This window comes from Puma concolor, chromosome E1 (genome assembly GCF_028749965.1).
Source record: "Puma concolor isolate L17-30 chromosome E1, mPumCon1.1.hap2, whole genome shotgun sequence".
In the NCBI taxonomy this organism is placed as follows: Eukaryota; Metazoa; Chordata; class Mammalia; order Carnivora; family Felidae; genus Puma; species Puma concolor.
Genome location: NC_141680.1, coordinates 17,179,103 through 17,205,417, shown reverse-complemented (window position 1 = coordinate 17,205,417; position 26,315 = coordinate 17,179,103). Strand labels below are relative to the sequence as shown.

Here is a 26,315-nt window from a genome sequence, read left to right as displayed (position 1 = left end):
CTGGAATTTCATGTCCTTCTAAGTCAGGTTCTAGGCTGAACTTATTTAAAAAAATTTTTTTAGGGGCGCCTGGGTGGCGCAGTCGGTTAAGCGTCCGACTTCAGCCAGGTCACGATCTCGCGGTCCGTGAGTTCGAGCCCCGCGTCAGGCTCTGGGCTGATGGCTCAGAGCCTGGAGCCTGTTTCCGATTCTGTGTCTCCCTCTCTCTCTGCCCCTCCCCCGTTCATGCTCTGTCTCTCTCTGTCTCAAAAATAAATAAACGTTGAAAAAAAAATTAAAAAAAATAAAAATAAAAATAAAAAAATTTTTTTAATGTTTATTCATTTTTTGAGACAGAGAGACAGAGCATGAGCGGGGGAGGGGGGGGGGCGGAGAGGTGGTGGGCAGACAGAGGGAGACACAGAATCCAAAGCAGGCTCCAGGCTCTGAGCTATCAGCACAGAGCCCAATGTGGAGCTTGAACTCATGAACCACGAGATCATGACCTAAACCAAAGTGGGACTCTTCACTGACTGAGCCATCTAGGTGCCCTAGGCTGAACTTCTAATTTTAAATAATAGACACAGTTTTGGGGGGCACCCTCAGTGTCTCAGTTGGTGAAGCATCCGACTCTGGATTTCAGCTCAGGTCATGATCTCTCGGTCTGTGAGACTAAGCCCCCGCATTGGGCTCTGTGCTGTTAGCACGGAGCCTGCTTGAGATTCTTTCTCTCTGCCCCTACTCTGCTCGCACTCTGTCTCTCTCTCAAAATAAATAAATAAATAATAGACACAGTTTTTAATAAAGACTCTTTTTTTTTTTCAAAACTGCAAGGCAAAATGAAATGCAGTGACCATTTATAATATTGCTACGCTCTGTTAAAACTAGTTAATGTTCCTCACCTATGCTAATGTACAAGGTCACTGTAGTTTATAAGGGTGACGAAATTCTCTACTGATGACTTGTAATACTCAAGAATTGCTATATGTCCTACAACAAAGCTGATTCATACTTCTACCAGGTAGGGCAAAGGTATTACATTTTCAGCTTTTCTTGCCAACTTCTTCCAGCATTTAACTAAACTATTTGGGAATCTTTCTAGAATCACATGAATTAACATGAAATTTAACATGAAAATAAATCCCAATCCTTCTTCTAATTTTCCAAAAGCCCAAGAGAGAGAAAAGGACTATGCCCAAAGTAAAACAGTCAAGACGGCAATTCAGGTCTCTTGTATCCGAAGTCCAGTTAGATAGAGTCCAGTAAGTTTTTCCTGTTTCCTCTTCCACTTTAAACTATCCCAACCCACCATTGCCTGAGATCTGTTTTTTTCCATTTGGTCTCCAGGCTTCTCCTTAATTGTCTAAACTTTTGGATTTTCACACTCCTCCTACTTTGTTCTTATGCCAATTTTAGCAGGGCTTCCAAATTCTACTTTGAGAAATCCTGAATGAGGAACATAATTTGAAATCCCACAAAAGCCTGCTGGGGCCTCCAACAAGACAGAGAAATCTGTAAATAATAGTCTTTAACAGTCTCTCTCTCCATTCCATACAGAAGTTTTTCAAGGAAGCAGAGAGAAGCCTAACAGGAGGATTGGGGGGAGGGGGGTCTCTCTTCCGAACAAGACAATTGAGATTTCATACATTCCGTCCATTTCTTCTCTTTGCTTCCATGTCAATAAGAAGCTTTTAACCACCTGTCCGATAGCAGATCTCTCTCTCTCTTGCTGTGGCACATTTAGCCACTGCCATATTAGAAAAAAAAAATTGTTTTTTTTTCTAAATGAGAGGGTGAGCACAGCAGGGACATCAAAGTTGGTTCTGGGGGCGCCCGGGTGACTCCGCTCGTTGCGCATCTGACTCTTGATTTCGGCTTAGGTCATGATCTTGTGGTTTGTGGGTTTGAGCCCCCCATTGGGCTCCGTGCTGACAGTGCAGAGCTGACAGTGCAGAGCCTGTTGGGGATTCTCTCTCTCTTCTCTCTCTGCCTCTCCCCTTCCTGCATGCACACTCTCTCTCTCAAAACAAACAAATAAACTTTAAAAAAAAAAAAAAAGGGTGGTTCTGGCCAGGATGGTCTCTCTCCCTAACACATCCCACCTGTGTGGGAAAGAGAACCAGAGACTCTTAAGGGAAAAGAATGAAGAAAGAATGGAAATGGGCAAAGTCGAAGACAAATTAGAAGAGCTGCAATTTAAAACAGGTGTATGAGAAGGAGTACAGGCTGATTCATAATTAATGTCCCTGGATCTAGGCAAGTAACTGCTCCACAAGGGCAGAGGCTGCTTGTGAACAGACCGCTGGCTAGCCCCCGCGCCCTGCAGGTTTTGTCTCCGTCACCATGTAAAGCTCACCAGGTCTGCAACTGTGTCACCAAACCATGATGAACTGAGAAAAATAAGGACATATGCTGACTTTTTCATAACGCTAAATTTATTCCATTTAAAGGAGTGCCTTATATTCTGAGATTGCATCCTTCCTTTTTTGAGTCCTAAAACGTTTCTTTTATGAAACAGCAGCTAAAGTAGATGATAATTGATATTATTTATGTGCTTTCTTGGCGAACTTAAAATATCGATCACTCTATATTCAGCTCTCCTTTTGATTTTGGTTTTGCACCTTATTTGTGAAACCCAAATGTCCATTAATCTCCTACCTAGAAAATATATGCTAAATGTTTACCAATCTCTCTGGAACAAATCTCAATTAACATACCTTTCAAGAAGAAGCCTTAACAAAATCTTACTTTTCATTCTTAATAGTGTTCTTCATAAAAATGTTCTGCAAGTATATCAAGTTAGTCATAACAACTACTGTTCAGTGCTTAATGAAACACTTCTTCATAACCTCTGACAATTTGACAGGAGTGAATTTAATAATAGCAATAAATACAGATGGGACTACATAAATCAAGGAAGTCCTGATGCAAAACTCTTGCTGTGTTAGATGGCATCTCAGCTTTCTCATCTGAAATGAACCAAGAAATCAATTATAACAATGATCATAACAATATGAAAAAAATTCAAAACAAGAGTCATGCCCTTGGAAGGAATGCCTTTGTTCTTTTAACCCACTGCTTACTTCTCCAATGCTGGAGCCGACAGACTAGGCATTATTTAGAATGGGGACTATGGCTTCTGACCTTGTTGTGAGGGAGAATGTAGCATGGCTTCCCCCAGGATAGGCCCTCTCAGTCATTTACATCACGTGGCAGTACAATGAAGGTGCGGCTTAAGCATTAGCCCAAAACTTCCTAAATGGAGAGCAGGCTTAAGACCAATGGTACTCTCCTGTTCTAGAAAACCTTCCAACCTAGCCTTGCCTGTCTTCCTGTGAAGTGGAGGCAGATTCTCCTCCACCCTCCATTCTTGTCAGAACCTTCTTCTCTTCACCTTCCAGCACCTCCCATCTCAGGAGGAGTTTGCCTAGGATGGCCTTTATGTTGCACACCACTGTTACCCATCTGCTTATGGGAAATCATTGGCCCCAGCCCAGAGTACTTACAAAGCTGTTTCTCTTTGAGGATCTTCATCCTTTATGCAGAGCTAAAAGCAAACACAAGGGCAATGAGTTTGCATGCTTTTCTAAGGCAGATAAACATTTTGAATGCATCAAGGTGGTTCAGGGGATAGGAAACCCAAATGTCTGTTAATCTCCTACCTAGAAAAATATGCATCAATACAGAGATGCCTGGAAATACAGACACCACTGCACTAGTCCAGATCTTGTGTTTTGGCCATGTTAATCATTTCTGTATTGAACCTACAGAGATATAATCCTTGAATCAGAATGCTTCCAGGATTCTTAGGTAGTTGATTCTCTTTCTTTCTTTCTTTCTTTCTTTCTTTCTTTCTTTCTTTCTTTCTTTCTTCCTTCCTTCCTTCCTTCCTTCCTTCCTTCCTTCCTTCCTTCTTTCCTTTTATAGGAAAAATTTGCTTTGGATTAGAACTGGGTGTTGGGTGAATTTCTTCTTGACAGACATTGTTGCCCTGAATTACACGCAGTTACCATATATTTCAAAGAGATAGTGTTGTGTAATTAACTGAGCCTAGACCACACTGGCTTTTCCTTCGAGGCTCTCTGCCACTTTTGCCTCCCTTTGGCATTGAATTAACTGGTAGAGCCAAATGCAAGGCATTCACCAATACACAGACATACTCTGCATCAAGCTAACCAAGAAGATTCACCATTCAACAATTCAGACTCCAGTCCCCCCCCCTCCCCCCCCCCCCGCCCCCTGCCCCGGTCCCAACCCCGCTGCTGCAGCTGCCCTTGTGGCTGTGCTCAGGAGGTGAGCAAAAAGTGCCACCTTTTTCATGCAGGTCTCTGAATCCACAGCAGATGTTTCCCTGTATATTTATTTATTGTACCAGAGGTACCATAGCAACAATAAAGGGAAATTTAAAAGGAAGAAAAAATCAGCCCCAAATCCCCTACTCCTAACACCACAGCTATTTTCATTCAGGTTTTGTCCATATGCACTTCCACTCTTTTGTTAAAGCCATCCTTATAACATACATACAATTTTTATGCCTTTGAGCAACTTCCACTTTAGGTCTTTAGAGAGACCATATTGTCCAAGTATGGTTCCCAATTCTAGAGTCATTTATATAGCCAGTTGTCTGCCTGTATTTAGATGATTTTTTACCTAAATATCTTAGAATACTTCAATACCTTCATTATACTTTTTCTTCTAGCGATGAGTCCAAAGCACAATGTCAGAAAGACCACAACACATGCAGCAATAATGGGTTCTATGGGTATAGCCACACCTTTATCTGTTGGAAATGCAAACACAGGAGATAAGAACTAACATGTATATGCTTTTTTTTAATTTTTTTTAAAAAAATTATTTATTTTTTAAGAGACAGAGAGGGAGACAGAGAATCCGAAGCAGGCCCCTGGCTGTGAGCTGTCAGCACAGAGCCCGACGTGGGGCTCCAACTCATGAACCATGAGATTGTGACCTGAGCCAAATTCGGATGCCTAACCGACTGAGCCACCCAGGCACCGCTATATGTTTCTCATTTATATGCTTCTACTAAGTCCCAGCCATGGCACCTTGCACTCAACATGTATCATCCTCCAAACAACCCAGAAAGGTAGGTGTTAGTAACCTCATTTTGCAGGTGAGGAACCTCTTGTCCAGAGTCACAGAGCTAGTAATTAGCAGAGATGGGTTTTGAATCCATCCCTTTGTGAAAGGATAATTTATTATAATATGAATCACTCCCCCCAAACGGGTAGTCAGACCATTTTGTGCTTTCTTCATCCAAAATTTTTCCACTCAGAAGGTAGAAATAGGCTGAAATCAATGGTTTTTCCTGCCCTTTGAAAGCCCAAAAGATACTGGGAGGGATCTCTGAGAAAAGGAGGGAGGAAGGCTTTAAGAGCAAGAAAAGTTGAGGAGCCTGCTGGACTAAGGGGAGAGAGGCCTGTGGGCCCCAGGAGAGGTGGGGACCCTTGTAGCTGTACTGTGATAGTGCCTTAAGCAGGGAGAGGACATTATATAAGGTGACTGCACGGTGCCCCTAGGGAAATGGGACTCTGAGCACCAGCCTTCCTAACCTTGGCAAAGATTTTCATACCTTTCTAAATGACGTGGAAGAACAGAGAGTCTACTTTTTTTTTTCTTTAATGTTTATTTATTTATTTTGAAGGGGGGGGGGGGCTGTGAGTGGGGGAGGGGCAGAGAGAGAGACAGAAAGAGAGAAAGAATCCCAAGCAGGCTCTGTGCCGTCACACAGAACCTGATGTGGGGCTCGATCCCGTGACTGAATGGAAATCAAGAGTCGGTCGCTCAACTGACTGAGCCACCCAGGGGTCCCAGAGAGTGTACTTCTAACCTGGGTTAGAAAGAGATCAGCAGCAATCATAACAGCCTGGAAATGAAAACCCAGCCCATCATTTTCTGAATACCAGGTAAACTCAGAGCTATTTTGTTCATCAGGCACTGCAGGCACAGTGCCTGCACTTGCAAGCTTCCCAAAAGCCTGTGAAAATATTTGAGACCTGGAAAATACATATTGGTTCCAAAATATGAAAATAAAGTGGCAGATTGGTCAAAATTAATAAATGTTTAAATATCTATAAAACGTAGCTTTATGTCAACTGTAACCCAACAGCCAAATTTAAACCTTAAGAACCACATTAACAACTTATATATAATAAAACTCAAAATGTATGCAAGTTACAAACATCCTTTCAAAATTTTTACAGCAAAAAAGTATACTGTGTGTGATTCATTTTAATAAGTTTGATATGACATGGGATGAAACTTTTAAAAGTAAGATCAACAAAGATGTTTAAATGACCTCACCCAAGCCCCTGGATTCTGATGCCACCCCGGGACCAGGGGCAGGGAGCGGGGCTCCAATCTTTGCTAAGATAATATTTTAGGAACTTATAGGAAATAAAAAGTGTGCTATTTATTGTGCCCTTGAGTTTGTAGATTGAGTGTGGTCAAAAAGTTTTTACTAAATGACTACTGTGAGGTAGGTATGGTGCTCAGCCCTGCAAAAAATAGGTCAGACATGGAAGGCCTCATGGGGCTCACATTCTAGTAGTGAAGACAGACATGAAACAAAAACCACAGACTGAGATCAGTGTTATAAAGGACATAGGGTCGTGAAATAGTATATGAGGGGCAAAAGGTGGAAAGGAGGGGAAGAGAAGACTTTAGATAAATCTCATTTCAAAGCCCAAGCCCTATTTCCCTCAAGATTATAAAATAGCATTTATCCCTCCATAAATGTATGACACACTTAAACCACTTAACTTTCACTTGTTTTCTTCTTTCCTGTATGTCTAGTTACTGTGCAGGATAATTTTGGGGAGTAAGTAGATTAAGCATCCTTTACTCTGGCTCTCTTTTAGCTGTTACTAAAAATTTTTCTCATGAGAGTGTGAGCTGCACCAATATTCTGGAGAAATTCTGCTCCGTGGGCCTTCTTATAAGCACCGGCCCTGTGAGAGCCAGCCCTGGGGGACACCGAAGAGCCTTAACCTTAGTAGGGGCCCTTTCTACTTTCAGTGCCAAGGAAAGATGTCAAAATGAAGGGGAGGCAAAGGAGGGGCAATTAGGAAAAGAAATCAGAATTTGGTCAAAGATCTGGATATTTTTACCAAGCTGAATTAAATGAAGCCCCACGTGACAGCTTTCACTCCTTAAACAAGCTGATATAAACTGCCTGATCCACTAAGGCTCCCTTTGGATTTCAAGTTTCTAATGAAAGTGACTTTGGTCAGTATAACTGCATCTCTCCTGTTGTCCTGTTTTACTCTCTCTCTTTTTTTTTTTTTTAATTTTGTAATGTTTATTTTCAAGAGAGACAGTGTGCGAGCAGGGGAGGGACAGAGAGAGAGGAGACACAGAATCCAAAGCAGGCTCCAGGCTCTGTGCTGACAGCTTAGCACAGAGCCTGATGCAGGGCTCGAACTCATGGAGCTGTGAGATCACGGCCTGAGCCAAAGTCGATTGCCCAACCGACTGAGCCTCCCAGGCGCCCCCTGTTTTATTCTCTTATTTGTAACCAGATTTGGTGATTTTTCCCCCTCCATATTTATTATGCAAGAAAATCCCAACACACAGGGTAAATTCTCGTGCTCAAGATCTGTAATTACACTTCTAGCTTTGCATGGCCCCATTTAGAAACTACCCTACGGAGCCCTGAAGCCAGGAGAGGCTCGTGGCAAACACATTCAGCCTGAGCACAGGCAGCAGAGCACTTATTGCTGTGAAAGCAGCTGACAGCCTGGGAAATAATAGAGCAGGAAGAAATAAGAAAAACAAGTTGGCTTGGAAGGGTTCCATCCAAAACAGGATCCTGCCCACCTGAAAGCCAATTTGTCAAGCTGACATCCTGCTTGCCACACAAGTTGTATGTTTTTTTTTATCTCGCAGAGCACTTAAGATTCCTTCTTAACCAAGAGGGATGATATAATTCCCTGATCTCTGCGGGTAGCTTTTTACACCCAGTTAGAATGGCATGGCTGGAGGCCCCACCTACCGAGCTTTCGCAGGGAGGTGAATAGCCACAAGCTTCAGTAAGCTGCCTCTTCCACTGCTTCTACCCCACGAGTACTTGGGTTATTTGTGGGTTTGGTTTTTTAAAGCGGACAGACCCTGGGGGTACTCTCACTGCCCTGCAGGACAAATTACTGAGCATGCCAGTAATCACGGTAATGGGCATTCAACTGGCAGCACCTCTTTCTCCCCACCAGCCTCTCTGTTGGTGTCCCAGACCCCCCTGAGGGGCAGGAAATAAGCCCTCCTGTCACATCGTCCAACCCTTCTGGCAGGGATTCAGTTGGCTTCCTAGGAACTAGCAAGAAAGGCAATGAGTGGGCACAGGGAAGCAAACGGGAGAATGAATAATGTTCTAACAAGAAATAGGAGCCTCAGCTTGTTTGGCTGTTCTTGGCGTACTGGCCTCAGACCAGAAAATGTGTGAACATTTTCTGCATCTGCTACACCAGGTATCTTGCCTTTCTCTTTTTTGTTTTTTGGGCTTTTTTTGGTATTGTTTGTTTGTTTTTCAGAAAAATAAAATTTTATTTCAACTGATCAACATTATCCAATTAGAGTAAGAAGGGAGTTCATAAATGTCCCCAAACTAAGGCTTTCTAACTGGAAAATTAACTTAGCTTGCCCAAGTCTGCAGATGACATAATCGGGTATGCTTCTCAGCTTCATAATTGCAGTTTTAACATGAAAACAAACTTAAAGATTTTTTTGGTATGTTTTTGCCTATATATTCAGCAATCAAAATTAACATTTTTTCTGACAGCATGAGAGAGAGAGAGAGAGAGAGCGCGCGCTCATGAGTGGGGGAGGGGCAGAAGTAGAAGGAGAAAGAATCCTAAGCAAGCTCCGTGCCCAGTGCAGAGCCCGACGTGAGATAATGACCTGAGCCGAAATCAAGTCAGACTCTTAACTGACTGAGCCACCGAGTCGCCCTGCAAAATTAACACGTAAGGGTCTTACTAAATGTTTGTTTCAAATTAAAAGAGATGTTATCTAAGAAAACTTAAATATTTTAACCAAACTTTCAGGATCTGTATCAAAAAGGAAGTTATCTTTGAACTTTTATTCAGTGAACAGCAGCAAAGAATGATTGACAGGCTTGATTGTTGCCAATTCTGTCTCACACCGTCCTGCTTTTTCCCCCGGCTGGGGCATTGTCTAAAGAAGTCCCCAAGACCCAACATCCTCTACAGGTCTTTTCTGCTGTGCTAAGACTGCAGCTTTCTTTACCCTGGTATCAAGATGGCTATTCCTACTCAGGCATCACAGCTGCGTTCTTGAAAGTTTCTTTTTGTGCAGCTCACCTCAAGGTCAAATTTTGCCACAATTGCCAGTGGGAAGTGGAAATGTGGGAACACCGTTCTATATTCCATTTGCTCTCTGACCTCATTTCTTTCTACTGTCTTCCTTGCTTTCTCTGCTCAGGTCCCCTTTCTCTTTTTGTATGAATGAGAAATATGAGGAGGGAAGAACATTTGAAATTTCATTTGTTCTCTGTTATTGAAGAGGTGAAAAGTCTGGGATGAAGCATGAAGCCCAAGAGAAAGACATTTTTCCACCATCTTCCCCCTCCCTCACTACTGATTAGCCTATAGATTACAATTTCAGGGTCAAGAGTGATTGTATTACTTTTTTAAATTTTTTATTAAAATGTTTTAAATGTTTATTCTTGAGAGAGAGAGACTGAGAGAGAGAGAGACAGAGCATGAATAGGGAAGGAGCAGAGAGAGAAAGGGAGACACAGAATTTGAAGCAGGCTCCAGGCTCTGAACTGTCAGCACAAAGCCCGACACAGGGCTTGAAGTCACAAGCTGTGAGATCATGACCTGAGCCAAAGTCGGATGCTTAACCAACTGGACCACCCAGGCACCCCAAGTCAGGAGTGATTTCAGAGATTCATTTTCTTATCTGTCTTCCCTTCTTTATGTGTTTCTGACTTCTCTTTCTATTTATCATTAGGCTGTAAACTCAAAAGTCCAGTTCCTACAAACCTAGTGGCCCAGGAGAATTTACAGAAGTACTCCTCCCTAAAAGCCAACCAGAATTATCTGCTACCACTTGGTTCTAGAAAGGACCTTTGCTCAAAAAGCAGTGTTTCATATGGAATGGGCATGATCCCCTAAATGGAAGAATTAGAATTCTTTTTTTTTTTTTTAGGTTTATTTATTCATTTTGAGAGACAGAGTGTGCAAGTGGGGGAGGGGCACAGAGAGAGGAAGAGAGAGAAAATCCCAAGCAGGCTTTTCATGATCAGGTCAGTGCAGTGCCTGATGTGGGGCTCAAACTCATGAACCATGAGATCATGACCTGAGCTGAAGGTGGATGCTTAACCAACTGAATCACCCAGGTGCCCCATGAATTAGAATTCTTAGTGGAAATTTCTTGGATAGGGGTGATTCTCCAAAGAAAATCATTGGCTATTAACCATAATTAGCATCATCATTTGTTGCCACACAAAATGTTTAGTGAGAACCTATTCTGACTTTTGCACTGTGCTGGATATTACTTAAAAAGAGAGTTACCTTTGACAATGAGGTGAAAGTCCTTGGTCTCCATTTGCAGAGATGAATTTGCAATGCAGCTATAGGTTCCATTGTCAGATTTCTTGACTTTGGTGATTGACAGTTGAAGAGACTCACTTGTCTGTTGGACTTGGTGATTTTGCTCTAAATTCAGGATGTTACTGTTTTTGTACCACATCATTCGAGCCTGGGGGTTGGATTTCACATTACAAACCAACTTCACATCACTGCCTTCCTCAACGGTTTGCAAGTCGTCTCCACTCAGAAGAGGGGGAACTGCAAGACTCAAGCATTTAGGCTTAATTAGTGGATAAGCAGTAGTTTACCAACAGTGTTCAAGATCTTCCTTCAGTCTGTCTCACGCAGTCATTCATTCATTGGACAAAAATTTATCAAGTACCTACTTTACGCCAAGCTCTGGACTAGGAACCAGGGATACAATGGTAAATAACATACATCCAGTTCCAAACATTATAGAACTTCTATGTGGTAGAGAAGATAAACCATGAAACCAATGTATATAATGATGAATCTGTACCAAGTAGACCATTTATAGCACTACCTAAGAGGATAAGCCTTGAGTCTTTGCTCTCTGAAACCAATCTGTACTAATATGTTGGAGAAAACAGTATAATATAAAGAAAGCAGGGATTGCACTTGTCCATCTTTCACCACTTTCTGTGACCTTGAGAAAGTTACTTAATTGCTAAGCAACTGCTCACTTTCTTCATCTAAAAAGTGGGACAATACCTATCTCACAAGGTACTGTACAGATGAAATGAGATAACACCTGTAAAGAATTTACCACAGTGCTAGTTACTATTTTTATGGTGGTGGCGGCGGCGGAGGAAGCAGCGGCTGCCACGGTGGTTTTGAGGTCTCCTCACATCCTCAATTTTTGCATTTTATCTAACCGCATTTGCCCTGGCCACATTTCCCAATGCATATTTACATTTCCTCAATGATTCTCTAGAAATAATGTCCCCCTCCCAGAAGGTGCTCCGATTGTGGCAACTCTGACATCTATGGAAGGTGAATGTGACATTCTGGGTCCCTCTCGTCCCTCTGGGTGAGCCAGTCCGTACTCCCTCCATGATAAGGGCAGTCCTAGAGACATAGATACTTGAACACACTTATCTTCACCGAATAATTCCAACCCTCACCTGCACCAGGGCTTTCCAACCAGGGCTTTCCAACACCCACCAAAGGGGAGAAAAGGCTGAGCTGACTCTTTCTCTTCTCCATGCCCCTTGCATTTTCTGGTTAAGGTGTAGAAGAATAATGAAGTGCTTGAAAAGCGGGCAGTAGGAAGGAGTTAGAGTCAGGGAAGGAAGAAAGAAAGATCTTGTGTAATCTGCACACTGAATAATTAGACCCTGAGTAGGCTGTGCTATTAATAACTCTTTCAGAAGAATGACATTTTGCTGCTCTTTGGAATGAGCTTGAATTCTGTATCCGTATCCAACAAGGATGTTATATGGTATTCGGATATGTTGGAAGCTGCTACAATAGAGAATGTAATTATCAAATATACCATAGGACCTGTGGACATGTCCTATTAGTTGTTCCTTTTGATTTAACCATTGAAGGTCAATTTTAAATCATATCAGCTATATGTGAGTATTCCCTTTTGTAAAAATAGTACATTTCAGATAAAGTTAAGGTCCTCTTTGATTCCATATTGTTTGCTTCCTCCCCAAAGATACCCACTGCTATGAGTTTGACATAAATCCTTGCAGATCTTTTTTGAAAAAACAGGTTTTTAAGAAATGTTTATTTATTTTTGAGAAAGAGAGAGAGAGAGAGAGCATGAGCAGGGGGAGGGCAGAGAGAGAGGGAGGCAGAGAATCCCAGGCAGGGTCTGCACTGTCAATGCAGAGCCCAACGAACGGCTTGCATCCACGAACCACAAGGTCATGACCTGAGCGCAAATCAAGGGTCCAATGTTCAATGGACTGAGCCACCCAGGGACCCTGAACAAAGTTTTTTATACATATAATTTATCAATAGGAAATACACTGTATTGTTTTTAGGAAGCTTATATAAAGACTTTACTCTCTCAAAAGCTTGCATGTTTTTGAGATATATCCACTTTGAACCACAGAGATCTAGCTCATTGCTTTTAGAGTGCTACAATATAATATAAGACTCTTGAATCATTTTGATTGGTAGGCATTATTTTCATTTTTAAAATGTTAATGCTTTAATAAATATCTTTGTATATGTTTCTTTAAGTACATTTTGCATGCGTTTCTCCAAGCTTATACCATCTAGAAGGAGAAACACTGCATCACAGGGTAGGCACCCTTTAAATTTTGATAAAAATTGTACAAGAGGTGGTCTGAATTTATACTTTCAGCAGCAACTGTGAAAGAAGGGTCAGGTTCTGTGAGAAAAACTTGTTTCTGCACACCCTCCCCCAAATTGTGTATTATCAAGCTTCCATGTAGTTCTCAATCTGCTATTTATAACAATAATAATACTTCCCCAGAATTGTACATTATATTCTTATCACTTTTATGAGCTCATTTTGATTTATTGATTATGAGTTTGTGCCAATTGTTGTCATTACGAATCACTGACCAGTTGGCTTTTTTATATGTGCTTAGCAACAGCCACATTTAGGAGATTGTTGTAAAGATGGTCTGAAACATGCATTCAGGTTGGAAAACTGAAAATCATTTCTTTAAGCCACCGCACCCTATCTGCCATGTCTCCCTTAGGAAGACAATGGAAGGGCACTGAGGAGCCTGGGGAATGGTGTTCTGTTCTCAGCTCCAGCTGTGATAATTTGGGCCCTCAGTCTGGGCCTCCGTTTCCTCATCTATAATTTTTTTTTTTTCAACGTTTTTTTATTTATTTTTGGGACACAGAGAGACAGAGCATGAACGGGGGAGGGGCAGAGAGAGAGGGAGACACAGAATCGGAAACAGGCTCCAGGCTCTGAGCCATCAGCTCAGAGCCCGACGCGGGGCTCGAACTCACGGACCGCGAGATCGTGACCTGGCTGAAGTCGGACGCTTAACCGACTGCGCCACCCAGGCGCCCCACCTCATCTATAATTTTATAAGGATTATAAGACCTCCAAGATCCCTGATAGCCTTGAGTACTATCAAAGTAGCCAAGAGGTAGCTTGCTAAAAACCACATTTTACTGATTCATAGAAAAAAAAAAAAAAAATCTCCTTTGCCCAGGAACATGCAAATGTTTCACCCTGGAAACCCAAACTGTAAGATGCCAGTATTTTCCAGAGTTGGATTCTTCAGCCTTTTTTCCACCTTTTTATTTCAAGAGCAATGACATCCATTTTTCACAGAAAAGTTTGCTGAGCTCATGGAGTCAAATGCCTTTGACTTTATTATAGATTCTGAGTCCAGAGCTACTTCTTCCACCAAATCATACCACATCGTCACCTTATCCTACATCACCCCTCTCTGTATTATCCATACCTCCCTCACATAGCACCACTTTCCACCCAAAACACCTATGTGATCACCTATATGGAGTTACTTGTAGGGCTCCCTTGCCCCCACGTAGTTCTACCAATGGGTTACCAATACCTGAATCCAACCATCAAAGAGTCTCCTCATTTTGGGTGTTAAGGTGATGTTAAGAGATTCCCAGGGTGCCTGGGTGGCTCAGTCAGTTTTTTTTTTTTTTTTTTTAATTTTTTTTTTTTAATTTTTTTTTTCAACGTTTTTTATTTATTTTTGGGACAGAGAGAGACAGAGCATGAACGGGGAAGGGGCAGAGAGAGAGGGAGACACAGAATGGGAAGCAGGCTCCAGGCACTGAGCCATCAGCCCAGAGCCCGACGCGGGGCTCGAACTCTAGGACCGCAAGATCGTGACCTGGCTGAAGTCAGACACTTAACCGACTGCGCCACCCAGGCGCCCCTGGGTGGCTCAGTCGGTTAAGTGTCTGACTCCTGATTTCAGCTTGGGTCATGATCCCAGGGTCATGGGACTGAGCCCCACGTGAGGCCCTATGCTGAGCATGGATCTTAAGATTCTCTCTCACTGGAGGCACCTGGGTGGCTCAATCGGTTGAGCGTCCAACTTCAGTTCAGGTCATGATCTCACAGTTCATGGGTCTGAGCCCCATGTCGGACTCTGTGCTGACAGCTCAGAGCCTGGAAACTGCTTTGAATTCTGTGTCTCCCTCTCTCTCTCTGCCCCTCCCCCACTTGTGCTTTTTCTCTCTCTCTCTCAAAGTAAATAAAGTATTTTTAATAAAACTTTTAATAAGTTTTTATTAAAAAAAAACTTAGGGGTGCCTGGGTGGCTCAGTCAGTTAAATGGCTGACTTCAGCTAAGATCATGATCTCACGGTTTGTGGGTTCGAGCCCCGTGTTGGGCTCGGTGCTAACAGCTCAGAGCCTGGAGCGAGCCTGCTTCAGATTCTCTCTCTCTCTCTCTCTCTCTCTCTCTCTCTCACTCTCTCTCTCTCTGCCCCTCCCCAGCTCATGCTCTGTCTCTCAAAAATAAATACATGTTAAAAAACTTAAAAAAAATTTTTAAAGATTCTCTTTCACTCTCTTCCTATGCCCCCCCCAAGGTAAAAATAAATAAATAAAGTTAAAAAAAAGATTCCCAATGAATGTCTAAGTAGGACACAAAGCTAGAAACCACAAAGGAAAAGATCAGGGGTTTTAAATACATAAACATTTAAAATTTCAATATGGCCAAAAAAAGAACTATAAGAAGATCAAAAATAAATACAAGAAATACAATAATCTCAAATGACAAAAGGTTAATTTCCTTAATATATAGCCCTTATCCAAACCAATTTTAAAAAGACAAATAACCCAATAGAAGAATGGGTAAAGAACATGAACAGGCATTTCACAGAAAAGAAACATGAACAGCCAACACATTTATAAAAAGGTGGACACCCTTATTTGTAATTTAGAAAGTGAAAATAAAATTTCAAACCAGGCTGGCAAATTCTATGAGTTGAGGATACTCGATGCTCACAAGCGTGTGGGGGAGTAGGCCCCCACCTGCACCGTTGTGGGAGCATAAATTGGGCAATTTGGCAATACCAAGCAAATATTAAAACGCATGTAACTCTTTAGACCCAGATTTCAAGTACCACTTAATATAGTGCAGACAACACAGATTGACTTGCAATTTCTTCCCCCTCACTCACAAAAGACATTCAGCACCACCGAGATGGACACCGACTGATCCCTCCGTAGCTTGCAAGTAAAGGTGATTCCGTGGTCATTTTCACTGATGGAAGAGACACAGACAGAACTGGAGTTGATTTTGTTTCCAGATTTCAAATCCACTGTCCCCTCTCCTCGGTACCAGAGTAGTTCTTCCTCCCTGGTGTGGTTTTTAACAGCACATTTCAGAGATTCTTGGGAGCCAAGCCAAGTGTCCAGAATATAGTTCTCAGTTTTATCATTCACAGTTAAGACAGAACCTGAAAGGGCAGGAAGAAACTTTTAACATAGACTGAACATTCTAAATAGCAGAAATAGGGGATTGGTTAAATAAATCATGTTACATCAGTACAATGAAATGCTCTGCAATAATTAAAAATAGTCATATTGATCTATATGATTTTACAAGGGAAAAGATTAATAAAGATAAAAATAATGTATTATTAACTAAAAAAAGGAAAATGTTAAAATGATGGTTACAAAATCTTGCTGCACATCAGAATCACCTAGGGATCTTTAAAAACATATTGATGCTTGGCTTCCTCACCCAGACATTCTGGTTAATTGATATGAGTGCAGTCTGGGCATTGCGTTTGTAAAAAACCTTCAGACAATTCTAATGTACAGTGAAGTTTGAGAACTACTGGGTTAGAAAAGGGTATGTACAGAATTACCCTCATTTACACACACATACACACACACATTTATGAGGAAAATTTGGGGGAAAAATCTCCCTGTGTATACTGAATAGAATTAATAAAAGTAGAAAAATGCTTTCCAGACTTAAATTGTTTAATTCAAGGGGTGGGAAGTAGCAAAACAAGGGGGTGGGAGTGGGAAAGGACAAATGAAAACAAAATTGAAAAATACATAAGACACAACTCTAGGTGAATAGGCAGAATGTAAGTTACATCTGTAATAATTCCTATAAATACATAAAAATTGAATATGCAATTGAATTATGGGCAAAAGTTGATTTGGAAAGATTTCTGATTTGTTGATGGGATTGTGGAAAAATGGGTCTTGCATTTCTGATGTTTTAATATTGTTTTGGCAGTGTGGTAAAATAATTGTTGGTTAAACAACTGGTTTGTAGGGTAGACAGGTTATAGAGTGGATGATCAGGATATATAACAGTTGTTTTTAATCTCTGATTTTCAGAAATGCATTCACTGTAACATACCTGAATTTCAATTTTTACTTTCCTAGTTCAGAAGCAAGTTAACAAAAACTAAGAATGACTTTAGCTGTCACAGACTTGCCCCCTACATAACATTTGTTAATATAGTCTGTAAACACATGAACTTTTCCTTTAGAATGCATAAACTACTGATGAAAATAATGTGACTTTGCAGCCTAGGATTTTTTAAAAATCTAGAGGAATATATACCAAAATATTGTTGAGTGCATCTCTGGATGATGGGATTTGGGGGACTTTTAGTTTTCTTTATTCTTTCATATATTTCCTGAATTGTTTTTTACTGACTAGGTATTACTTAAAAATTTTTTTTTAATGTTTATTTATTTTTAAGAGAGAGTGCTAGCGGGGGAGGGGCAGAGAGAGAGGAAGACCCAGAATCTGATGCAGGCTCCAGGCTCCAGGCTCCAGGCTCTGAGCTGTCAGCCCAGAGTCCAATGCAGGGCTTGAACTCACAAACTGTGAGGTCATGACCTGAGCTGAAGTCAGATGCTCAACCGATGCCTGATTGGGGCATCCAGGTGCCCCAATATGTATTACTTTTAAAACGGATGTGCGTGGGGTGGGGGGTGGGGTGCGAAGGGTTCGGTGAGATCCACTTCCAGACTGGAGTAGAGAACAAGTTCAGGAAGGATTTTCCTGTAAGTGGTATGTTCAAATAAATAGCATAGCCTGTTTGGGATGTGATTAGTAATGGAATGCATTAAAATGTAGGAAAATTCTGGCTGTGGCTCTGGAGAGAATAGAACATTTACTCTGTCTCATAATTACCAGAACCATAAAAATATTTTTCCATTGACTGTTATGTCATGTTGTCTGACTCCTGTACTCTGAGCCATATCAACTGTGTATTTGGTGATTTGGATTTTGGATTTTCCCAAAGCCCACTGATAATTTTTTAATCTGAAATTTTTCTTTATTTAAAAAGAGACCAAAAGAATATGAACTTACTTGTCACCTCACAGGGCAGAAACAAAATCACTAAGAGAAGAAATCTGCACATTCTCATTAGGCAACTGATCTTCCAGGCCATCTTTAACAAATTTACGTCTGGTCTGCTGGGGGGAAAAAGGGAGTAGTTGGTTCTGTACTTTGGTCTATGCTGAGTTTATGAAACGTCCTCTTGCCTATTACGCATTTAAAATGAAACCCCAGATGAGTCATCCCAGCTGTAACAGTACTATTTCTAGTTTTTAATTAAACAATCTTGTTCTGATTACTGAGTCCAAAGTACTTTTAGTATTCAGGATATTTTTTTAAGACAAGAAAAAGAAAACCACAAGGAAATAGGCTTTAAGATATAGGGCAGCTATAGAGCAGCCCCGGGGAAGGTAGAACCAGTCTTCCCTGGAGAAATTGATAGAATGTCATTTTAACAGAAAGAGAAAGAAACTCCCTTCATTCACAGACAGTCTCTACTGAACTGTAGTAATTCTGATCTTGAAAGCCTGTCTTGGGTCATTTTTGTAAAAGTTGCTTTCTGCTAAAGAGAGTTGTTGAGATTGTTCCAAATCCCATAGACTCAAAAAGTTAATACCTTAGAGAAGACTCAATTGCAGCATAGACTCTAGTCCTTTTTCTTTTTTTTTTTTTTTTAAGTTTAATTTATTTGGGGAGGCAGAGGGGCAGAGAGAGAAGTGAGAGAGAATCCCAGGCAGACTCCTTGCTGTCAGTAAAAAATAGCCTGACATGGGTCTCCATCTCAGGAACCGTGAGATCATGACCTGAGCTGAAATCAAGAGTCAGACGCTTAACCGACTGAGCCACCCAGGCGCCCCCCTACTTTTTTTGTTTATTTATTTATTTTGAGAGAGACAGGGTGAGTGAGTGGGGAGGGGCAGTGAGAGAGGAAGAGAGACAATCCCAAGCAGGCTCTGCACATGCAGAACCCAACGACTCAGGGCTCAAAGTCATGAACCATGAGATCATGACCTGAGCGGAAATCAAGAGCTGGACGTTCAACCAACTGGGCCACCACCCAGGCGCCCTTAGTCTCTAGTCTTAAACCATGTTAATCTCTTTGCTTCCTTCCACCCCTCCCCCATACTCTCCCTCAGAATACCTATTCTCTTCAACCCAGGATAGACTAAGAATAAAAGATAACAAAGTCCTTCTTTTTTCCTTCTATGCTTTTGCTGCTGCCATCCATCTCCCTAGATATTCTCTACTTCATCTAGGAAAAATATATATTTAATTACTTCCTTTCAAGAGTACCACTATGAATATGGTAGAAACACATACTGAATGCTTTCTATGCAACAGGCACTGTACTAAACACTTCACATACATTATTCCAATCTCAGTGAAGTCCCTAACAACCCTCTTGACGTCATTTCTAAAGGTTTAGAGAGATTAAACCTCTCATTTGCCCAAGATCCCAAAGACAGTAAATGTCAGGGCCAGGATTCGAACCCAGGACTCCCAGGGCCAGACTCTTAATCACTGTACTGCCTAGACTGATATTCTCCTCCTTTAAGAAGCTGCTGTTAATCCCTGGCCGTTCCATAGACCTCAGTGACTTGGAATTTCATCCCTGTATTACAAGTATTAACCTTCAAGAGCTGTAACATTCCTACGACTGTGTGGATGGGCTTTGCTTCTCCCCACCCCAGGCCTGTCCTGACAAGAACAAGCTTCATTCCCACCAGACTCACCCTTTCTGGCTGGCAAGCCTGAATCAATATTTCAATAAGATGCAATTAGTACTAACATTGATTCTTCCGTAATTTTAAAACTATGCCAAAAAAAAGATTTCTATCCTACCACCGTAATAGTGATGATTTCAGAATCTGGTCATTAATAGAGTTTTCTCAAGCACTGTCCACTGTAGGTGCCTAATAAGTGCTGAGTGCGAGCTTCTTAGCAGACCATACCCTACCCTATTAATTAAAGAGGAAGATGGATGTCACCCCTTCCCTTCTACCACATTAGACAGCATCTTTTCAAAATGAATTTCCCTTACTTGACTTGTTTTTAATTTTTACAACTCTCTGTATAGAAGACAAAGTTTTACCACTTACCTGCTAAGCTCTGAAAAGGTGACTTCGTTGGCCACTTGTTTCTTCATCTGGGAACCCTGAATCCTTTCCCTGTTACCATCTTTATAATACTTGAATTTGAACACTTTATGACAGTAGGGTCAAGTACACAAAATAAATTGGGTTCAAAGTCTCTTTCTTTTTATGGATTCTTAGAGAAGACACTAACTGGGAAAGACATCTTCTTCAGACCTAAGTTTTCATGTGTCTCTAAATAACTAGGTGGGGCCAGATATTACTAACAGTGATGTAATTATTCCAAGAAAACCTGACCTTGTGCAAAAATTTGTAGCACATTTCACCAAACATTTCCATGTTCAAGTTAGATAATGCACCGGGCTTGGGTTATCAGTGGGAAGTGATATTTTTCCAGCATTATTTAAGTTGTGGAATCTTCTAATATTCTGGCTGCTGTGAAAACCAACCCTCTTCTCAAACTTGCCCCATTACCATTCTCAGGCTGTCAAATTACCAAAGTTACCTAACTCGAACATGGCAGCCAAAATATTGGAAGATTCCACAACTTAAGCAATGCTGGTAACCCCAGCCCAGTGCATAAGATGTACTAAGCCAAGCACAACTGGGAGAAGTTTTATCCCTTTGAGACTTTCACATGATTGGGGAATCCTTGCATTATACTTTCAAGAATTAGCAATTGAAGATAACATTTTTTTTGGTTGTTTAAAAAAATGTATGTTTGTGGTGTTATTACACTGTGTTGTACAGTGTTATCTGGGTACTACTATTGTTCCCATTTATGCAAGAATAGCATAAAGAATATTTATGGTTATCTGCACATTTTAACACAATGGGTAAGCATACCAGAAGAGATCTGCTTCTTACTAGTTATGTGACTTCAAAAAAGCTGTGTAGCTTCTATGAGCCTCAAGTTCTTTGTCAATACAACAGAAACAGTAATAGTGCCCTCCCTACAAAGGCACTGTGAGGATTAGGTGAAATAAAGTATGTGAAGCGGCCACACAGTAAGCTGCTAATTTACAGTAGCTATTATTATTATTATTATTATTATTATTATTAATACAGGCTGGGCAGGGCATAATAAATAAACACAGCCTTCGTATATACCATTGTTCCAGTAAGAATCATAACTAAGAGCAGTTTCTGTTGCTGAGTTGCAAGCGCCATCTAAGGAAGTTTTGAGTTTGCTTCTTGGTGGATCTAAGAAGAGTGTGTTTTACTATCATCATTTGTAAGTGAATTTAGCAATGAATTGATGTCTTGGTTCTGGGTCCTCCAGAGCAGACTCTAAGACAAAAGCTTTGGCTGCAAGTAGTTTATTTAAAGGTGATCTCAAGGAGCACAGTAAGGAAGTGAGACAGGGAAGGAAGGACAACTAAGAAAGGGTATGTGTTAATGGATAGGTTATAACTATGGACACTGTCACCGTGGACCCTTTGACAAGCTCTGGGGAACATACCTCAGAATCGACTCATGAGGGGAAGGAAGCTTGGGTATTTATCCACTAACTTCTCTCCATCATTGGTTAAGATGACTCTTGGGGTATTGACTCCCCAGCATCTCCAGCCCATCCTATGAGGGTAGAGTGCACTCTTTTGGTCTAGCCATGAATGTTCAGGGAGAGACACTCAGGAAGTCACCTTTTTGCTATATGGGAACTGTTTGCAAGCAGACCAAGGGGATGTGGGCGGGGCACCGACACCAGCTTCTACAGTTGGATATTAAATGATATTAGGAAGTAATGGTTAATTATTCTTAGGAGTAATAGTAGAATTGCAGTTGTTTAGGAGAATGTCCTAATTCTTAGGAGATACCTGCTGAAATATTTATGGGTTAAGTGTCGCGATGATTGCAATTAAATTTCAAATGATTCAGCAAAAATAAACACACACACACACACACACACACACACACACACAGTAAGTATAGCAAAAATTCACACGTGCTGAATCTAGAATCTATATAGGGTTAAATAGATATCCAGTTTCACTTTTTCTGTATATTTGACATGTTCATGTTGGGGGAAAGTATTTAGCAGTTATTTATTGAGTATCCTCCATGTACTGAGTATTCTAAACATTGGAAGTGCCAGTGCCATCCAAGCCAATATGGTGTCTTTATCATGAATAAATAAAAGACTTGGCTTCTCAAGTCACTCAACTGCCATCTGTGGAAAACTGTGATGTCTACAAGATAAATGGTGCTCCCTGAATTTCACTACATTAAGTGGATACCCTGAGAGATACAAAGATGAGCAAAACAAAGTTCCTCAACTTGAAAGGTCTTATCTTCTAGAAGGGAAAGTTAATGATGGTTAGGAGCCAGGTAGAGTGCACTCAGTGCTGGGGCAGGGTTTCAGATTTTAAAAATGATATCGTGGTGCCCCTGCTGGAGAGTCAAAGAAGTGACAAGATTTGTCCACCGTCATTCCTGGAACATTCCTCTTTCCTAAAACTGACAGAATGGGGAAACTATTTTTGCCATAAATAATTAAGCCTAGTAGTTAACCATTAAGCCTAAGTAGTTTGGCTGGTTGCAGTATTAAAAGAGTCTAGTACTTCACATCTTCTATAAGTAGCTCAGGCCCAGAGGGAGAGGAGAGAGGCAGCCTCGCATCTGGAAATTCCTGGGAGTAGAAACCAATTGGCTCCACATTAGGCCTGTGCACTTCTGGACAGAGAAGGGGGTCCAAGAACTAGCAGCCACAGCCTTCTTTTTTTTTTTTAATGTTTATTTATTTTTGAGAGAGAGAGAGAGAGACTGCACAAATGGGGGAGGGGCAGAGAGAGAGAGAAAGAGAGAGAAAATCCAAAGCAGACTCTGGGCTCTAAGACGTCAGCCCAGACACGGGCTTGAACCCAAGAACCATGAAATCATGGGGCCTCAGTCAAAGTTGGAGGCTTAACTGACTGAGCCACCCAGGTGCCCCACACAGCCTTCTGATTTAGGTGAGCCGAAGAAATAGCATTTCTAAGAAACAGTCTCCAGGCACCTTTCCTTCAGCAGTTCTTTTTTTTTTTTAAAGTTTATTTATTTTGAGAGATACAGAGACAGTGAGGGGGGGAGGGGCAGAGAGAGAGGGAGACAGAAAATTCCAAGCAGGGTCCACAGTCGGCACTGGGCGGGGGGGTGGGGGGGGCAGGGGAACAGCGGGGAAGTGGGGGAGTCTCGAACTCACCAAACAGGTGAGATCATGACCTGAGCCGAAACCAAGAGTCAGCTGTTTAACTGACTGAGCCACTCAGGCGCCCCTCCTTCAGCAGTTCTGATGAGACTCAGGACTGTCATCTTTAACAGCCTCCCAGGTGACCAACACCATGTTCAGGATTCTCATTTTGAGAACCACAGACTACGGACCAAGTGTCGATGAGAGTGATGGCTGTGGAAGAGCTTCAGCCAAGGGGTAGGGGCCCAGCACAGACCCTACTGCATGGCAGGTACTCAGGAAACATTAACAGGAGGGAAGGGAAGAAGGAAAGGAGGGAGTTGGGGAGGGCTGGAGGGAGACTGACTCTGCAGGTGCACAGAACTCAGAGTACCTCTTGTTGTATGGGAATGAACAACAGGAGAGGGAAACAAGCAACCAGAATGTGGGAAGAGTCTGAGGGGCACAGTTTCTAAGCCACTTTAACCAGTGCCATTCCCAAAGGTCTTTAAGCCACAGTCTTCACAGCCGCTGTCCCCAAGCTTTATGGGACAGAGGCAGCAGCTCAGCAAATGGCTGGAGGGTTGCAGGCCAGACAGATCATCTAGCTGGGTCACTGGGAATTTACTGAGGGTTTTAAAGTGACAGAAAAGCTAGAAATCTGGCCGTCACAGCTAAGCAACAATAGAGTGTTCTTTGAGCAATTCAGGGAGCCAGCGTGGTGACTATTCCATCCAGAATCCAACAGTGTCCACTAAACTGCTTTAACTCAGGGGGCCTGGCTGGCTCAGTCAGAAGAACATGCGACTCTTGATCTCCGGGTTGTGAGTTCAAGCCCCACATTGGGTGCAGAGATTACTAAATGAACAAACAAAAACAACAACAACAAAAAAAAACCTTTAAAAATAAGCTGCTTAAACTCAGCCACAGGACTTCAGCATTTCTAGCTTAAACAGTGATTAATGATACTCCAACTTCCTAATCTCCATTAGGATTCCTTCATCACCAAAAATTTTAGGCCTTAAATCAAGACCCAACAGGCCACCTGTCTAGGCTTGCCCAGTTTAGCAAATAAAAATACAGGACACCCCGTGAAATTTGAATTCCAGGTAAACAATGAATACTTCTTAGTATAAGTATGTCCTGTGCAACCGCTATCTGTTCATTCAGGACAAAGTCAATATTTGGGATATAGTTGTACTTTTAAAAAAAATCTGTGTTTATTTGAAATTCAGATTTAACCAAGTATTCTGTCTTTTATCTGGAAATCCTACATTTGTCTACCCTTCCTTTTAAAAAATTTTCTTAATGTTTATTTATTTTTGAAAGAGAGAGAGAGAGACAGAACACAAGCGGGGGAGGGGCAGGGAGAGAGGGAAGCACAGAAGCTGAAGCAGGCTCCAGGCTCTGAGCTGTCAGCACAGAGCCCGACTTGGGGCTCAAACTCACGAGCCACAAGATCATGACCTGAGCTGAAGTCAGATGATCAACTGACTCAGGCACCCAGGTGCCCCATACCCTTCCTTTTTCTAATAGATGAGGAAATGAAGTTCAGAGAGGTCAAGGGACTTGTCCAAAGTGACGGGGTTAGAGTTCATTCAAGATTCCTGGCTTCCACAATGCATTCTTATCCAAATGCCTTATTTCAGAGTTTAACTTGGCTTCTGGAACCACTGTGGATGTGCCTTAGAGTATCAATGAAATTTCTGAATTTCAGGCAAAAATGGGTGTGTGGATGTGTGCCTGTATGTGCAAGTGCACATCGTTATTTTTCTGAGGAGATGGCTTCTGATTTTTAATTAGCTTCCCAAAGGAGTCATGATTTTATTATTTTTGCTTATTTATTTTTTGAGAGGAGGGGGGCAAGCCAGGGAGGGACAGAGAGAGAAGGAGAGAGAAGTCTCAAGCAGGCTCCATGCCATTAGCACAGAGCCCAATGCAGGGCTCGAACTCATGAGATCATGAGATCATGAGATCATGCCCTGAGCCGAAACCAAGAGCTGGAGGCTTAACCAACTGAGGCTCCAAGCCACCCCAAAGAAGTCATGATTTTAAAAAGGGATTAAAATCCACTCTTTCACAATATTATGCTCTGCTTTCAAAATGAAGAACATCTATTACTTTGGGTTGAAGTCACATTTCTGCTTCCCTATAACCCTTCACTCCCTGGCATGATGCTGGATCCCGTCTCACTAGGAGCTGGGTAGATTTTGTCAGCAAGCATATAAAAACACATCTACCACATCCTCTACATGCCATTTAGCAGAGGTCATCCTACCCTCCATAACCTACCTATATCAAAACCCAAAAATTCCTCTGACCTATTCTGTATTTTCCTTCTTCTACCTCTTGGGATGGACAACCCAGAGTTGACAGACCAGAACACCTTTGAGAGACTAGGGAGAAGGTTGTGATGATGTGACCTTTGAGACTGACCACTAGAGGTCCCTTCTCATCTGCAGTGATTCTGAAGTTAGCCAGCTAAGGGATTAGAGAAGATACTTCCTTGGACCAATGGGGAAGGTCTCTGCCTGTTACAGGCATTCTGTTGTATTCTGTGCCAAGCGCTGGGGGAGTAGCCATGTGATACAGTAGGAGTGATACAGAATAAAATGGCTTCCTCAGAAGTTGGATAATGTCTTCCAGTATCAGCCTCGAAGGCAGAGTTTTGAAGCAGAACAACATTTGGGGCTTCCTCCTCCTCTAAAAGGAAAAAAACACAGGACATTCCACCACTCCCCATCACCAGGCAAACATCCAGTTTTCTTTGGAGCATAGTCTGGCTACAGAGGCATATCAACTGGAAGCTAATGAAGCTTCCTCTGGAGACCGTCATTGGCCCAGACCCATTCTAAAGGCCCTGACCATAGTAGCTTTATATTTATAATGGTGTATTCTTTTCTTTAAAGAAGCCTCCCCCCACCCCAAGTATATAAATGTCAGGCCTAGACATAGCTCCTCTGGCTCCAGGATACAGGATTTCAGAGAGGAAAGGAGTTGGGGGAGTTTCAAAGGGAAACCGCCCTGAAGACTAATGAGGGAGAGTTTCCTGTGGGATGAGGAAGAGAGTCATACGTGTGCCAAACAACCAGGCAAGCACTTAATTTCCAAAGAGCTGTAATGGTGGGGGGACAAGAAGTGAGGGAGCTCCCTCTTGCCTGCTTGGAGCTTTCCTTGGCCAGCAGGAGTTTGCCAAATCTTGAAAGGCAGGGTGGTTCACTGACCAGCCTGTAGCATCCTGTTGGCTGCTTTCTGA

At 41.9% G+C, this 26,315-nt stretch overlaps 1 protein-coding gene across 2 annotated transcripts; it reads right to left on the bottom strand.

Annotated features, from left to right (window-relative positions):
* Positions 1 to 2,392: 2,392 nt before the first annotated feature.
* TMIGD1 (transmembrane and immunoglobulin domain containing 1) lies at positions 2,393 to 17,999 on the bottom strand. Of its 2 annotated transcripts, XM_086686393.1 has the most exons (6): positions 17,849 to 17,999; positions 15,681 to 15,959; positions 10,530 to 10,805; positions 4,656 to 4,759; positions 3,486 to 3,526; positions 2,393 to 2,948 (listed from the first exon to the last, which is right to left on the bottom strand). In XM_086686393.1, exons 1-6 carry the CDS (start codon positions 17,928 to 17,930, stop codon positions 2,945 to 2,947), a joined length of 786 nt encoding a protein of 261 aa, XP_086542519.1. In that variant the 5' UTR covers positions 17,931 to 17,999; the 3' UTR covers positions 2,393 to 2,944. The 2 variants fall into 2 exon arrangements, with proteins under 2 accessions (XP_086542519.1, XP_086542520.1); XM_086686394.1 differs by lacking the exon at positions 2,393 to 2,948 and having other exon boundaries at positions 3,482 to 3,526.
* Positions 18,000 to 26,315: the final 8,316 nt, after the last annotated feature.

Excerpts from the sequence above, each read along its gene's own strand:
- TMIGD1 (XM_086686393.1), bottom strand. The coding sequence starts at position 17,930 with ATGGCCTGGAAGATCAGTTGCCTAATGAGAATGTGCAGATTTCTTCTC. Across the intron at positions 4,760-10,529 it reads CTTTCACCTCATTGTCAAAG|ATAAAGGTGTGGCTATACCC; the intron begins GTAACTCTCTTT and ends CATTTCCAACAG. Across the intron at positions 3,527-4,655 it reads GAAGAAAAAGTATAATGAAG|CTCTGCATAAAGGATGAAGA; the intron begins GTATTGAAGTAT and ends GTTTGCTTTTAG.